We start from the raw sequence: 12,558 nt of genomic DNA, 5'->3' as shown, positions 1-12,558 counted from the left end.
CTGAAGAGACATTTATTATGTTGTGGAAACTGAATGTGTAAATGTATATTCCTTGGTATATTAAAACTGTTTGTAAATTTAAAAAAGAGGATTAATTCTCTGATGTTTGTGGAAATTTTATTGTACACCTAAAATGGGAAATAACACAATATAACAACGTTCCATGCACAGAGACTTTGTGATTAACAGCTGCATTTGACCAACTGGGGTTTCTTCATTTAACTTGGTAGTATACGGTTGCATTTAGTTTCTGGGAAGCACCGGGTGTCATTAGGGTTGTACACCTGCATACAGCTCAAACAATGGATAGGCTTGAGTGTTCCAATATCTAATAGCAGCTTACCCCTTTGTCTGGAGGTATGAAAGTACCCCTCCCACCCAGCACAGAATATAAAACCAAACTCAATGAATACTTCAACACTTCTCAGGAGTAGCTCTGTGAAACTCAGGCATCAGCTTTCACAGGACTGCCCTCCAAACATGGCCTCCCAAGGGCTCCAGATGCTGGGAATCCTGCTGGCAATGATCGGCTGGCTGGGAACAATTATCACCTGCGCCCTGCCTATGTGGAGGGTGACAGCCTTTGTGGGGGCAAACATTGTTACAGCTCAGGTTATCTGGGAGGGTCTATGGATGAACTGTGTGGTTCAGAGCACAGGGCAGATGCAATGTAAGGTCTATGATTCCATGTTGGCTCTTCCCCAGGATCTCCAGGCTGCTCGAGCGATGGTCATCATCTCCGTCATCGTAGGCATTTTTGGTGTATTAATGGCTGTAGCTGGAGGGAAGTGTACCAATTGCATGGAGGATGGAGGAGCCAAAGCCAAAGCCTGCATCATTTCTGGAGTCATTTTCATCATTGCCGCAGTCCTTATCCTTGTCCCCGTCTCCTGGTCTGCTCATACCCTCATCCGTGATTTCTACAACCCCATGGTGACGGCGGCTCAACGCCGGGAGCTGGGAGCCTCCCTCTACATTGGCTGGGGATCTGCAGGACTCTTGCTGTTGGGAGGAGGGCTGCTGTGCTGGAACTGTCCACCCAAAGAGCAACGTCCTTATTCGGCAGCCAAATTCGTCCCAGCCAGATCAGTGTCACAAGCAATGGATTATGTGTGAGGCACTAAGAAGTTCAGGAATGTTCTTGTGAAGATTTGGCCAGTACTGAAGACTTTATAAATGGACCCATTTACAGTATATATTAGAGCCATTAAAGTACCTATAACTGTCATTTTTAAAATGAGCTTTTATCTACTATCTCATAGACTTGCAAACACTTTGAAATGTGATGGCCTGTTATAATATCTATCCTTGTTTGAACTCACCATGTACAATAAAATCTATCTGGAAAATGAATGTTTTTGGCAGTCATGAGAGAAATTATATTAACATGAACATTTAACTCTCTTTTGTTTTGATGCATGAAATAAGCAACCAGTTAAACAATGTGTGACTGTTTTTTTGAAAAATATTTGAACAGTCACACGTCCATTTTCAATTAGTTTTCGAGCACTCTCTTGATTATCGTGTGTATGTATATTCCAGAGAAACTGTCCCTGAATCATAAAGTTCCTTATGGGTTTGTCAGTTCTGCCATTAGATAACTTGTTATACGAACCAACAGAATTTCTGAGTGTTCTCCACTGCGCTCAAAGTTTTATGGAACGATCCTTGCAACAGAAAATGCGACTTGGACTATAAAGGAGGTCAGCCACTGAACTTCAACTGAAAGTTTTATTTTGTCAATAAAAATACATTATTCCCATTCACAAAGAACTATAAATACCATTAGTATAGTTTAGCATTTGAACAGATTAGCAATACATAAAGACGTTTAAACAACACTAATAAAGGACAAGGGAACTGTTAAAAGATAAAATAAGTGAGTAAATCGTTCTTGGAACATTATTCCAGTTTACTATATTTTTCCACACAGAATTTTTGATACAAATATACTGATCAGGATTTCCATCAGTTTTAACAATACTACAGCTGTTTTCTGGAATACTTGTAATACGAGGCAGATAGGCTACGATTACATGGCAGTGAAAATATTCACCGTATCATAAACAATTTGGGCTTAGAAAACTTTATGTTAAGAGCATGAGACGAAAAAGGTCCAGCTCAGACAAATTCTTTTGCTGAGGCAGTCGACTTTGGAGCTGGATAGTTGGCGACATACGGGCGGTCTTCTTTCGGTGGGCACTGGCAGCAGAGAATTATTCCCCCGATGAGAATCAGACCCGCTGCACCCCAGCCAATGTACAAAGACGCACCGAGCTCTCTTCGCTGGGCGTCGGACAACAGAGGATTGTAAAAGTCTCTGATAACTGTATGCGCGGACCAGCAAACGGTAGTGAGACAGAGCAGTCCACCTAGAATAAAGAAAACTCCTGCAGATATAGCCACTTTGGCTTTTGCGCTCTCGTTCTCAATACAAGTGGTACATTTTCCTCCAACAACCGCCAAGATGATGCCAAATAGAGACACCAAGATTGAGATGACCACTAAAGCGCGTGCAGCCTGCAGGTCCTGGGGCAAAGCCAGCATGGAGTCGTATGTTTTACACTGCATCTGTCCTGTGCTCTGTACCACACAAGCCATCCACAGACCCTCCCATATGATTTGAGCTGTTACAATGTTATTGCCAATAAAAGCTGTCACTCTCCACATAGGAAGGATGCACGTAATTATATCCCCCAACCATCCGATCAATGCAAGCGAGATGCCCAAAATTTGAAGCCCCAAAGATGCCATTACATTACCGCGCGTCTTTCTTTTATCACTTGGTTGCCTTCCCCGAAGCCAGTGTTTGAAAGTGCTTTCCCAAGATAATTTTATGTGCAGAACCCCACTGTCCTGCGAAGGGTGGGATTTGGCTTTGTTCGTTTCAGACTGGGGCATATCGAGGGAATGAACGACCCCTACAGATGTATTTGGGTTTTGGGATTTTTTCTGGTTATCCAGTGCAACAAGTGTATTTATCGCAACATTTCCACGTTTTTCTGGAAACTTACAATTATACCAAACTTAGATTAAACGAGATAATAGGAATATCAACACCAATTCAGGTTATGGTTTTAATATTTAGTATTGCTGCTTCGCTAATAAAGTAACTTCTTAACAAGAATTAACATCACATTTGGAAGAATGTAATTCAAATTAGTATTTTAGTCGTAAGTAGGCCCTACTGATATCATGAAAAGCTAAGACCGCTGAGTATGCTATTCTCCGCTTTAGAAAGCAGGTGTATTTAAAAGAGACGTTCTTGGCAGCCATCCCAGAGGCTCCTCAGCCTGGAGATACAGAAGTACTGAATAACCGTTGATAGATGGTCATACAAATAGTATAAAATCACCTCACGTGTGAAATTTTCGAAACAGTGACTAGTAGGGAATTGTAGGCTATTGGGTGAGATCTGAGAGATAAATGTAAATCGGAGATGAGAGTGAACCGCAGCTTTATGGTGATTGATGACTGTGGAACAAATGCTCGAATTAAACTGCCTGGTTTCAGTTGCCGGCGAAAGTCTGCCGAAACTAAAGGTTTGATACTTTCTAGGGAACTGCAGCCAAGGCAATCAACAAACAACAAACACCTGGGGGTGCTTGCCCGCTAATTACCGACCCCACCCCTGGTGAGAAAAGTATAAGTAATGAAACATTTGTAGCTTTATAGAGTTTTCGTTCTATCTTTGTAAACAACACTGAGCTCAAATCATGCCATCCGCAGGTCTTCAAATGTTGGGCGTCACTCTGGGTGTTGTTGGCTGGCTTGGCGACATTATCATTTGCGCGTTACCCATGTGGAAAGTGACTGCTTTCATCGGCAACAATATAGTAACGGCTCAAATTTTTTGGGAAGGTCTGTGGATGAACTGTGTGAAGCAAAGCACTGGCCAGATGCAGTGCAAGGTGTACGACTCCATGTTGGCACTTCCTCGGGATCTGCAGGCCGCCCGCGCTTTGGTCGTCATCTCCATTCTTGTGGCTCTGTTCGGCATTCTACTGTCCATTGCAGGTGGCAAGTGTACCAACTGCATTGAGGATGGGGCAGCGAAAGCTAAAGTTGCTGTGGTCGCTGGTATATTTTTTCTCGTCGGAGGTGTCCTCTGCTTGATCCCTGTATGCTGGTCGGCTCACTCTGTCATTCGTGATTTCTACAACCCTGTTCTCACTGACGCGCAGCGACGGGAGCTTGGTGCATCCCTTTTCATCGGCTGGGGATCTGCTGGCCTGTTGCTAATTGGAGGAGCACTGCTTTGCTGCCAATGTCCAAAGGGCGAGGACCGTGGCTATTCTGCCAAGTATTCCGCACCCAGGTCTACTGCAAGTGGCGGTGCTTATGTGTGATGGGCTCGGACTGCGCAAAGAACTGAATTGAATGTGCCCGCTCTCCTGGGACTGGTTTGGGAAGAGAACCACTACATTTGTTTAACGAATGGTTTTAGTGTTTACCTTGTTTTAATAAATTATGCAACTCTTAAGGGTGTCTGTTCTCTCTTTCAAGCTACTCGTTTAACAAAGGCAACGAATATGTAATGTTCGCTAAACCGGCGCTCCTAGGAATGCCCGGGAACTCTAGCCATTATTACTGAAATGGCAAATGCATGTAGTTTTTGACGAGCGTTTTCAGTAGAAAGCGACTGTTTGGGGGGGGGTTACTGTCACAACTGTTGTGCCTTTTTTGTGTGTTAACAGTAATTGAACATCTAAGGGTAGATGCTCATACTAGAGGAAACTTGCATTATTTAGTTACCCAGAGAACTTAACTGTAGGGCTCTTAATTAGACTGTCACAGTTTACACAATACAAAAGTTAACCCTGGTTCCTTGCCTGGTGACACATGTAGCTGTTAATATTGTAGACAACATAATCAGAGAGGAAATCCCTCAGGCTACAGTGCTGTAGCAGAGCAGGTCATGCAAGAACAGTTAAATGCGTGAGGCACTGATTCAATACAGAGCTGATATTACTGGTTCAAGCATGGATATAATGAACTAAGGCCAACAAGTAGTGCTTGATGTGAGTTATCACAGTCCTTCACTTGCTTGGCTGCGACACAGGAGGGAGTAAAAAAAGTGCTGCAAGGCTTTTTTTGCCCCTGGCTTTGCAGCTCCATTGATGAATGATGCCACAGATTGACCCTTAAGTAGAAGACGAAGGCCAAAGCAAGAGTTATAAGCCTAAATCTCAAAAGGGGTCAACATGCACTTCAACTTCTGTCTCTTTTTGATTCTTGTCTCCATGCTGCTGATAGGCGACATTGTTGGAAATCGTTAATGGACCAAATTCATTTAAAAGGGAAGCAGTCAGCTTACTTGTGTTCATAAAAACTCAGCTAAGTCTTTGGTCTGTTTGCTCCCTCTCCACTCATCAGAGTAGGTACTTTTAAAGGGGCAAATTCAGTTTCCTTGGTTAAATGTAACGCTGCACTATCAGAGTGCCTCTGTCTCAGGCAGAGTGATTCCAGGGTCTTGATGGCAAAGAATTTAGGACAAAGCCGTTCCTTTAAATCATCCAGAAAGCACATGTTTTTAGGGCTGCTCTGTGTCCAGAGCATTCAGATGTAAACAATGAAAGCTTTTCATCCTTTTATCTTCTTTGCTCTCCTCTCCCTGTGTGTTCTCTCACTCTCTCTCTCTCTCTTCACTCTGAGCAAGGACAAGAGAATCAAGTCAGACAAGAAACTTGAGCCTGGGCAAACTTAAGCCTGGACAAACTCCTCCCTCTCCTCTCTCTTTGGGGAAAAAAATCTTGCACCTAAATGACAAAAACAAGGAAGTATATTTACTCTGTGAAAAACTCTCAGCTCTAAGAGTTGTTTACTTTCACCTGCTGCAGTTGCACATTTTTTCTCCTCATTGTTACTGATATTTGTGACAGAAATGGGCAGACAACTCTTATCGGTCTTTTTGGCTATCATTGGTTTCATGGGCACTATTCTGATCTGCGCTCTGCCAATGTGGAAGGTGACAGCCTTTGTAGGAGCCAACATTGTGACATCGCAGGTATTCTGGGAGGGCCTCTGGATGAACTGTGTACTTCAGAGCACAGGGCATATGCAGTGCAAAGCGTATGACTCCGTTTTGGCACTACCGCAAGACCTCCAGGCTGCTCGAGCCCTGATCTGCGTCTCTTTAGCGGTCAGTGTTGTTGCCATTGGCCTAACAGTGGTTGGGGCCAGGTGTACCAATTTCTACAGAGAGGACGATTACACAAAGTCAAATATTGGAATATCTGCAGGAGTGGTCTTCATCATTTCTGGTCTGCTGTGTCTCATCGCTGTTAGTTGGTCAGCGTATGTCATCATTGTGGGCTTCTATAATCCTCTACCGACAGAAGAGCGAAGGGGTGAGCTGGGAGCCTCCATCTACGTTGGCTGGGTGGCTGGCTTCCTGCTAGTTCTGGGCGGCGGGATGCTGTGTGGCACCTATTCCTATAGATGCTGCTGATGAAGACTGAATGACATTCACAAGAAAGACAGTGAATGGAACATTGGGTTTAGATGGCCCAACTCCTCTTGTTGAGGAGTATTACTCTTAGCTTTGCCAGTTTGACATAGCCAGACACTCCAGATTGGAGAGGGAGTTTCCAGACTCCAGGTGGCAGAGTAGGGAGCAGTTGTGCTGTAAAACAGCACAACCTCTGCATTTCAGAGGTTCAGACAATCTGTGATGACAGTCATGTGGGAGACATGGTGGTCAGAGCTTTGAAATGAAGTAGTGTAAGGTCAGTGTCCTCATGCAGACTCAGGTTATAGCTTCTATAGTGTCTTATTTTAAGCCAGAGAGGACGTTTGGCTAAAAGGCACGAGATTACAAAAACCCTCACTGTTTGATATCTTCCTATTAATCAGCCTTAGTAGCACAATTTTGGTAATTATGACGTGAAAATAATTACACTTTACTGTAATTACAGAGAATGTGTGTATGTGTTACTCAGGACATGACAACACATGACAACATGACAGGCATTTTGTCATTAGTAATACTTCCTTATAAGTATTTACAGCGACAAATATTAAGTCAGTTCAGCACATATTACAAAATACATATTATTATGTAATCTTGTATTGTCTTGAATAGTTAATTTAATGAATACAGCTGTATTCTAAAACATTGCGTTCTGTGAGCTGCTTCATGTCTTTCTTAGGTGTTCTCATACTCTTCACTAGTATTATTTTTCAAAGTCTTTTTAAAATCTTACCCTTAATAATTATAAGGTGAAGAAGACATGGAATCACTGGTAATAAAGAAAACTCATCAGCTTCTTGAAGCTTGTACACACAAACCTTCTAGGGGCTCACTTGAGTCCAGAGACGGCAGAGTAGACAAAGTCAGAGATCCAGAGTGACCAGGACACACCATCAGGATATCTCAAGTGATTTTGGACATGGACACACTAAGGGGACGAAGAACACATCAACTACAGCAGGAACAGAAACATACCTTTGGTGTATACAATAATCTACGCAAATAATATTTCATAAACAGTGTAGGATGAAAACAACCTCTTCCAGTGCCAACAGGCGATCGAACACAAGATTCTGAGGTCTTCAGCAGATTTTAAATGAGAGTGTTAAGAAATCTATTAGATCAGAAGCTTAAAGTGTACATTGAAAGACTTCTCTTTTTTAACATTCATTTGTTTCTTCTCTTGATTTTGGTTAGGTCTTAAAAATAGTCTTAATTGCTCTTCCCGCCTGCTTCTTGCTTATTGCAAATAAAACGGTACCTTTTATGTTTCAGCAAAACAGCGTGAGCTTCATAACCATGTTTGCAACAGATCTGTGATGTTGCACATGACAAAATTGGGCAAAGATGGTCTTTACTATGTGAAATCAGTTAAGGGTAAGGGTAAGAGCATGTTATTTTTAGCTTTCTAGTTTTTGCGTCTTTCTTTCCTGTTGAAAATTTCAGTCACTCCGCTTCAAACGACCAAAGCCATAGGTGCATGCTGTACCATAGCTCATTTCTGACAACTACTTGCCCACACAGATTTACGTCCAATCTATTCCTCTGCAAGAACATTAACTCTTCCTTGAACCTAGTGAAGGAACATATCTGAGTAGAATGCAAGGAGTATGCTATGATTCAGTTGGAATGCCTTTGTGGATTAGCATTTAGCTAGATATTTAGCTAGCTGAATGTATCAGTTAGTGTTAGCAACACTGACCATTTAGTGCCTAAATATGAAACATGAGGAATGATACATAAAAAATTAATAATCAGTAAATGATTAACCAGTGTAAAAGCACAGAAACTAATTATTAAAAAAAAACAATTAAATAATAAAATAAACAAGAAATGAATTTTGAAATGTCTTAATATGAAAACTGATAATAAATAAATAAATGAGAAACAAACTTGAAATTATGACAGTTTTAATTAATCAAACTGAAGTTAAACAACACTTTTAAATGTGTGCCACACTTTGGTTTTGCTTTCCTTTTTCTTGACATATTTGCATCTTTTTTAAGGGCTGTGTCCTTTTACAGATTGCAATTGCTTTTCATAGATCATGTTGTTCTTACAAAGTGGTGGAGTAACATAGTTTTGGATGCATACTACAACAACCCCAACACTTCTCTCCACCAATCGGCTTCTTTGTCCTGTTGAGACTGAACGAATAGCTTTTCTTTATGATATAGGAGCACATTCATCCTGGACAGCTTCTCTACCTATCTGTTTTTTCTATTTAAAGGGATTTGCAAGGGGGGGGGCATGGAGAGGTAATACTAGAGGGCCAGGTTGTGCCGCTGCTTTTGTGAGGGTCCATCCCAGCCTTGTTGTCGTAACTGAAGTGCCAGCCATTGTAGTTGCCCACATTGCTGTATTAGGGTGAACACTGCGTGAGCAAATGTTAGCCTACTGTAGCTGTATCAGTTTATAATACATACAGTTTCAGATAGTCCACAAGGATCTGGTATCTGAACCTCTTCTCTGTTGCATCTGCAAGTGGGAGGTTCTCCGGAATATGCTTAATTACACACACTCTGCGGGGTCCTCATGCACAAAGTCTGGTATGGGCAGGGCAGTATGTCCGTCCTTCAGTGTGCACAGCTGGTGAATGGTAAACATGCCTGTGGAGATGACTGCATGGTCTGGAGAACAGTGCATTGACATGAAGAGAACACAGAGGCCTGGCTTGTCATGTACAGGGGTTACCTTACAAAGAACTGTGGCTTAATAATAATAGTAATAATCATCATCATTATCATCATCATCATCATCATGTAAGCTTTATGCTTTATTAAACTTTATTTGTATAGCACTTTTTTAGACGTGACAAGGCAAAATAACATATAAGTATAAATAAATAAAATAGCTTAAGAGTGCTGAGTTAAAAGCAATGTTAAATAAATGTGTTTTAAGGTTATTTTTAAAAGCAGAAGGTGAATTTTAAATTCTGGGGCTTTCTGAGAGTGAATTTGACAATTTTGGGCCATAATAATGAAAAGCCAACTCTTCACTTCTCAGTCAGGTTTGGGGAGTGAGCAGCATTTTAAATTTGCTGTAAATTTGTAACAATGGTCTTGGATAAAGAGATGAAAGAGCATTATATTAATCCAATCTAATTGTCACAAATGTATGTTTGAGTTTTTCCACTTCGGCATTAGTGAGCCTGTCACAGATTTTTAGATATTACAGAGGTGATAGTATGCTGTTTTGCAGATGTTGTTCGTGTGGGTTTTCAAGCTAAGATTGCTGTCAAAAATAACTCTGAGGTGCATGATGTGGTTTTTGGCTTTTAACGACAAAGAGTCAGGATACCAATATACCTTCAACATACCTGCTTCATTTCCAGTAACAAGAACATCTGTCTTTTTTTTTATTTAGTTGTAGGCAGTTCTGAGGCCAGGGGAGCTTCAGCTTCAGCTATGATGGAGCCTGGTCATGGGGCAAAAATGTGGTAAGGCTATAACTCATGAAAGCTCATGAAAGTCCAGCACATGAATTTGCTACCACACAAGCTTAGTATGGAGAGAAATGTAGTATTCAATTCAAGCTCTGCACACAAGCATCAACATTATTTCCAACTGGACATTCAAAGCAATATGGTAACTGTGGGATATAATTATTCTTTTTCAGTGAAAAATTATACATATGAAAGCCTGAGGTTTTGTGGACTTGCTTGTTTTAAGGTTCAAGGGGCTGGTCCAAGGACTATGCTCAACACTAAAGGACTACGTTCAAGATCTTGTCTCCAAGGGTATCTCTCTCACTGTAACATTCTATAAAATGTGTGAGAGAATAATGTACCATAAATTGGGAGGGATCCATATGTAATGCCAGATAGAAAAATCCTGTTAAAAAAGCAATGCTAAGCTGGCAGGTCAAAATTTTAGTAAGAAAAATTCACATTGCCTTAATCTGAATGGCACATTCACTACTGAACAGATTAACATAACATACCGAAGTTTTCATTTATGGTGCAACAGTCACATGGAAATTGTCAAACAATGACAAGGCATCTTAATTTAAATTCCAGGTGTTACAGGGGAAGTAGTGTTTACTTAATGAAATGTCAAACACTGTCCCTGCTTAATCACTTCAGATACACAAAATTCATTGCTGTAAAAACAACAATGGGGTTTGGGACAAGTGGTTCAACTGACAAAACGTTTTGGAAGGGAATAATGTCTGTTTGTATTTACTGTACATCTGCCATATAAGAATCATGCAGATTTACAGAAGCTTTCAACCCATATGACACATACAATCAGAATTTTGAAGGAGACACATAATATTTACCCTATTCCTCGTGTCCTGTTGAAACCAAAATACCTGCCTTTTGCAGTCACCTGAATGGGAATCAAGTCTGACAGGAAATGTCATAAAACTGGTTCCACCCAGTGATGCAGAGGGTTTAAAACAAAAACTCCTCCTTGTTTATACACGCTTATAAGCAAGAATCTCCAGGCAACTGGACATTACTGTTTCTGTCCGTCCATCCAAAGCGAGCGAACTTGGAAATGGTATCAAAGGGACGAGAGTTGCTGGGCATGGCCCTTGGTATCATCGGCTTCCTTGGAGCCATCATTACCTGTGCCTTGCCCATGTGGAGAGTGACAGCCTTTGTTGGTGCCACGATTATAACAGCCCAGATTACCTGGGAGGGTCTGTGGATGAGCTGTGTGACTCAAAGTACGGGTCAGATGCAGTGTAAGGTATATGATTCCCTCCTTGCTCTTTCTCAGGATCTGCAGGCAGCTCGTGCCTTGACGGTCATCGCCATCATTGTTTCGATCTTTGGTATCATCCTTGGCGTTGCCGGTGGAAAATGTACCAACTTTGTGGAGAATGAGATTGCCAAGGCTAAGGTGGTTATCGCAGGTGGGATTGTCTTCATCATCGCAGGAGTTCTTGTTCTCATCCCTGTCTGCTGGACTGCGAATACTGTTATCCAGAACTTCTACAACCCTGCGGTGGTCGATGGCAGGAAGAAGGAACTGGGTGCTGCTCTCTATATTGGTTGGGCTACAGCTGCCCTGCTCTTTCTGGGTGGGGGTCTTCTCTGCAGCTCCTGTCCACCAAAGGATGATGATCTGTATAATGTGAAGTATTCCCAGCCCAGATCTGAGACTGGTAGCAAAGCTTATGTATGAGAAGAAAGTTTTAAAAAAAGGCACTGGAAAAAAAGAATCTGTAGGGATCTGTTATGAGTAGGAAAGCCATGCTCTACACTTCCAAGACAATCCTGAGATTGTGAGTGCAGACTGAGGGTGAAATGTCTGTGTTAAATAGTCTGAACTATTCTAAAAAGGTACTTATATTATTTAAACTACTCAAAAGATTGTGAAGTTTCACCCAACTCTTAGCTACAGAATATAGAAGTCCTTCACTGTGTAAATAGATTTGAACTGATCTGTAAAAGATAGAAGTGATAGCAAAAAGCAGTTACTCAAACAAATAAAATATTTGTTTGAGTAACATTCTTCAAATGTGTTTTAACTTTTGCTCTGAAAAGAAATAGTTTAATGGTACTTCTTTTGTTGCCCTTTTCAGAGCAACTCTTGTTTATCATATCATCTACTGCTTAATCTTATGCCTAAAGGAAAAATCTGAATACTGTGTGAATGTCATCAAAACATTACATTATTGCACTAATTTTTGTTCTGAGTTTTGATTATCTCAGTGTATTAAGTCATATTTGCTCATAAATCAATCTTGCATTTTTCAGAATATTATGGTCATATTTGAATGTTGCTGTTTAAATGTAAGTGATTTAATTTTTGTGTTGTTTTAAACTGATTTAAAAAGTAGTTATTTGACATTATTTATGTCTGGGGTACAGCACTGTAAATTAGTATTTTCTGTTTGATGTCTATACTATATTAAAAAACAATATGATTTGGTTTTTATGCCCTCGCTAACATTTTACGCCTTTTAACAAAAGTGAATATTATAAATAAAAGTACACTATAAAATTGCATCCATTGCTATTGTCTGCTCATTTGTTATGTCTTTGCTGAACAGTAAAACCTATGAACTGTGAAAATATTTCAAATCACCCTCCGAAATATTAGCATGATTGTTCATAAATTAAAAACCATTAT

The 12,558-nt window shown here is 40.8% G+C and overlaps 5 protein-coding genes across 5 annotated transcripts; 4 read left to right on the top strand and 1 right to left on the bottom strand.

Moving 5' to 3' along the window:
• Positions 1-480: 480 nt before the first annotated feature.
• Positions 481-1,116, top strand: LOC115817891 (claudin-4-like). The gene has a single exon (XM_030781040.1). The coding sequence runs from the start codon at positions 481-483 to the stop codon at positions 1,114-1,116; it is 636 nt and encodes a 211-aa protein (XP_030636900.1).
• Positions 1,117-2,121: 1,005 nt separating this feature from the next.
• Positions 2,122-2,754, bottom strand: cldn29 (claudin 29). The gene has a single exon (XM_030781053.1). The coding sequence runs from the start codon at positions 2,752-2,754 to the stop codon at positions 2,122-2,124; it is 633 nt and encodes a 210-aa protein (XP_030636913.1).
• Positions 2,755-3,716: 962 nt separating this feature from the next.
• Positions 3,717-4,349, top strand: LOC115817883 (claudin-like protein ZF-A89). Its single transcript, XM_030781032.1, has one exon. It carries the CDS (start codon positions 3,717-3,719, stop codon positions 4,347-4,349), a length of 633 nt encoding a protein of 210 aa, XP_030636892.1.
• Positions 4,350-5,881: 1,532 nt separating this feature from the next.
• On the top strand, positions 5,882-6,451 carry cldn28 (claudin 28). The gene has a single exon (XM_030781122.1). The coding sequence runs from the start codon at positions 5,885-5,887 to the stop codon at positions 6,449-6,451; it is 567 nt and encodes a 188-aa protein (XP_030636982.1). The 5' UTR covers positions 5,882-5,884.
• Positions 6,452-10,974: 4,523 nt separating this feature from the next.
• On the top strand, positions 10,975-11,607 carry LOC115817868 (claudin-4-like). Its single transcript, XM_030781009.1, has one exon. The coding sequence runs from the start codon at positions 10,975-10,977 to the stop codon at positions 11,605-11,607; it is 633 nt and encodes a 210-aa protein (XP_030636869.1).
• Positions 11,608-12,558: the final 951 nt, after the last annotated feature.

Source organism: Chanos chanos, chromosome 8, assembly GCF_902362185.1.
Source record: "Chanos chanos chromosome 8, fChaCha1.1, whole genome shotgun sequence".
Lineage (NCBI taxonomy): Eukaryota > Metazoa > Chordata > Actinopteri > Gonorynchiformes > Chanidae > Chanos > Chanos chanos.
This window is presented reverse-complemented; position numbering and strand designations above follow the sequence as displayed.

Coding starts and splice junctions, on each gene's coding strand:
- LOC115817891 (XM_030781040.1), top strand. CDS start 481: ATGGCCTCCCAAGGGCTCCAGATGCTGGGAATCCTGCTGGCAATGATC.
- cldn29 (XM_030781053.1), bottom strand. CDS start 2,754: ATGGCATCTTTGGGGCTTCAAATTTTGGGCATCTCGCTTGCATTGATC.
- LOC115817883 (XM_030781032.1), top strand. CDS start 3,717: ATGCCATCCGCAGGTCTTCAAATGTTGGGCGTCACTCTGGGTGTTGTT.
- cldn28 (XM_030781122.1), top strand. CDS start 5,885: ATGGGCAGACAACTCTTATCGGTCTTTTTGGCTATCATTGGTTTCATG.
- LOC115817868 (XM_030781009.1), top strand. CDS start 10,975: ATGGTATCAAAGGGACGAGAGTTGCTGGGCATGGCCCTTGGTATCATC.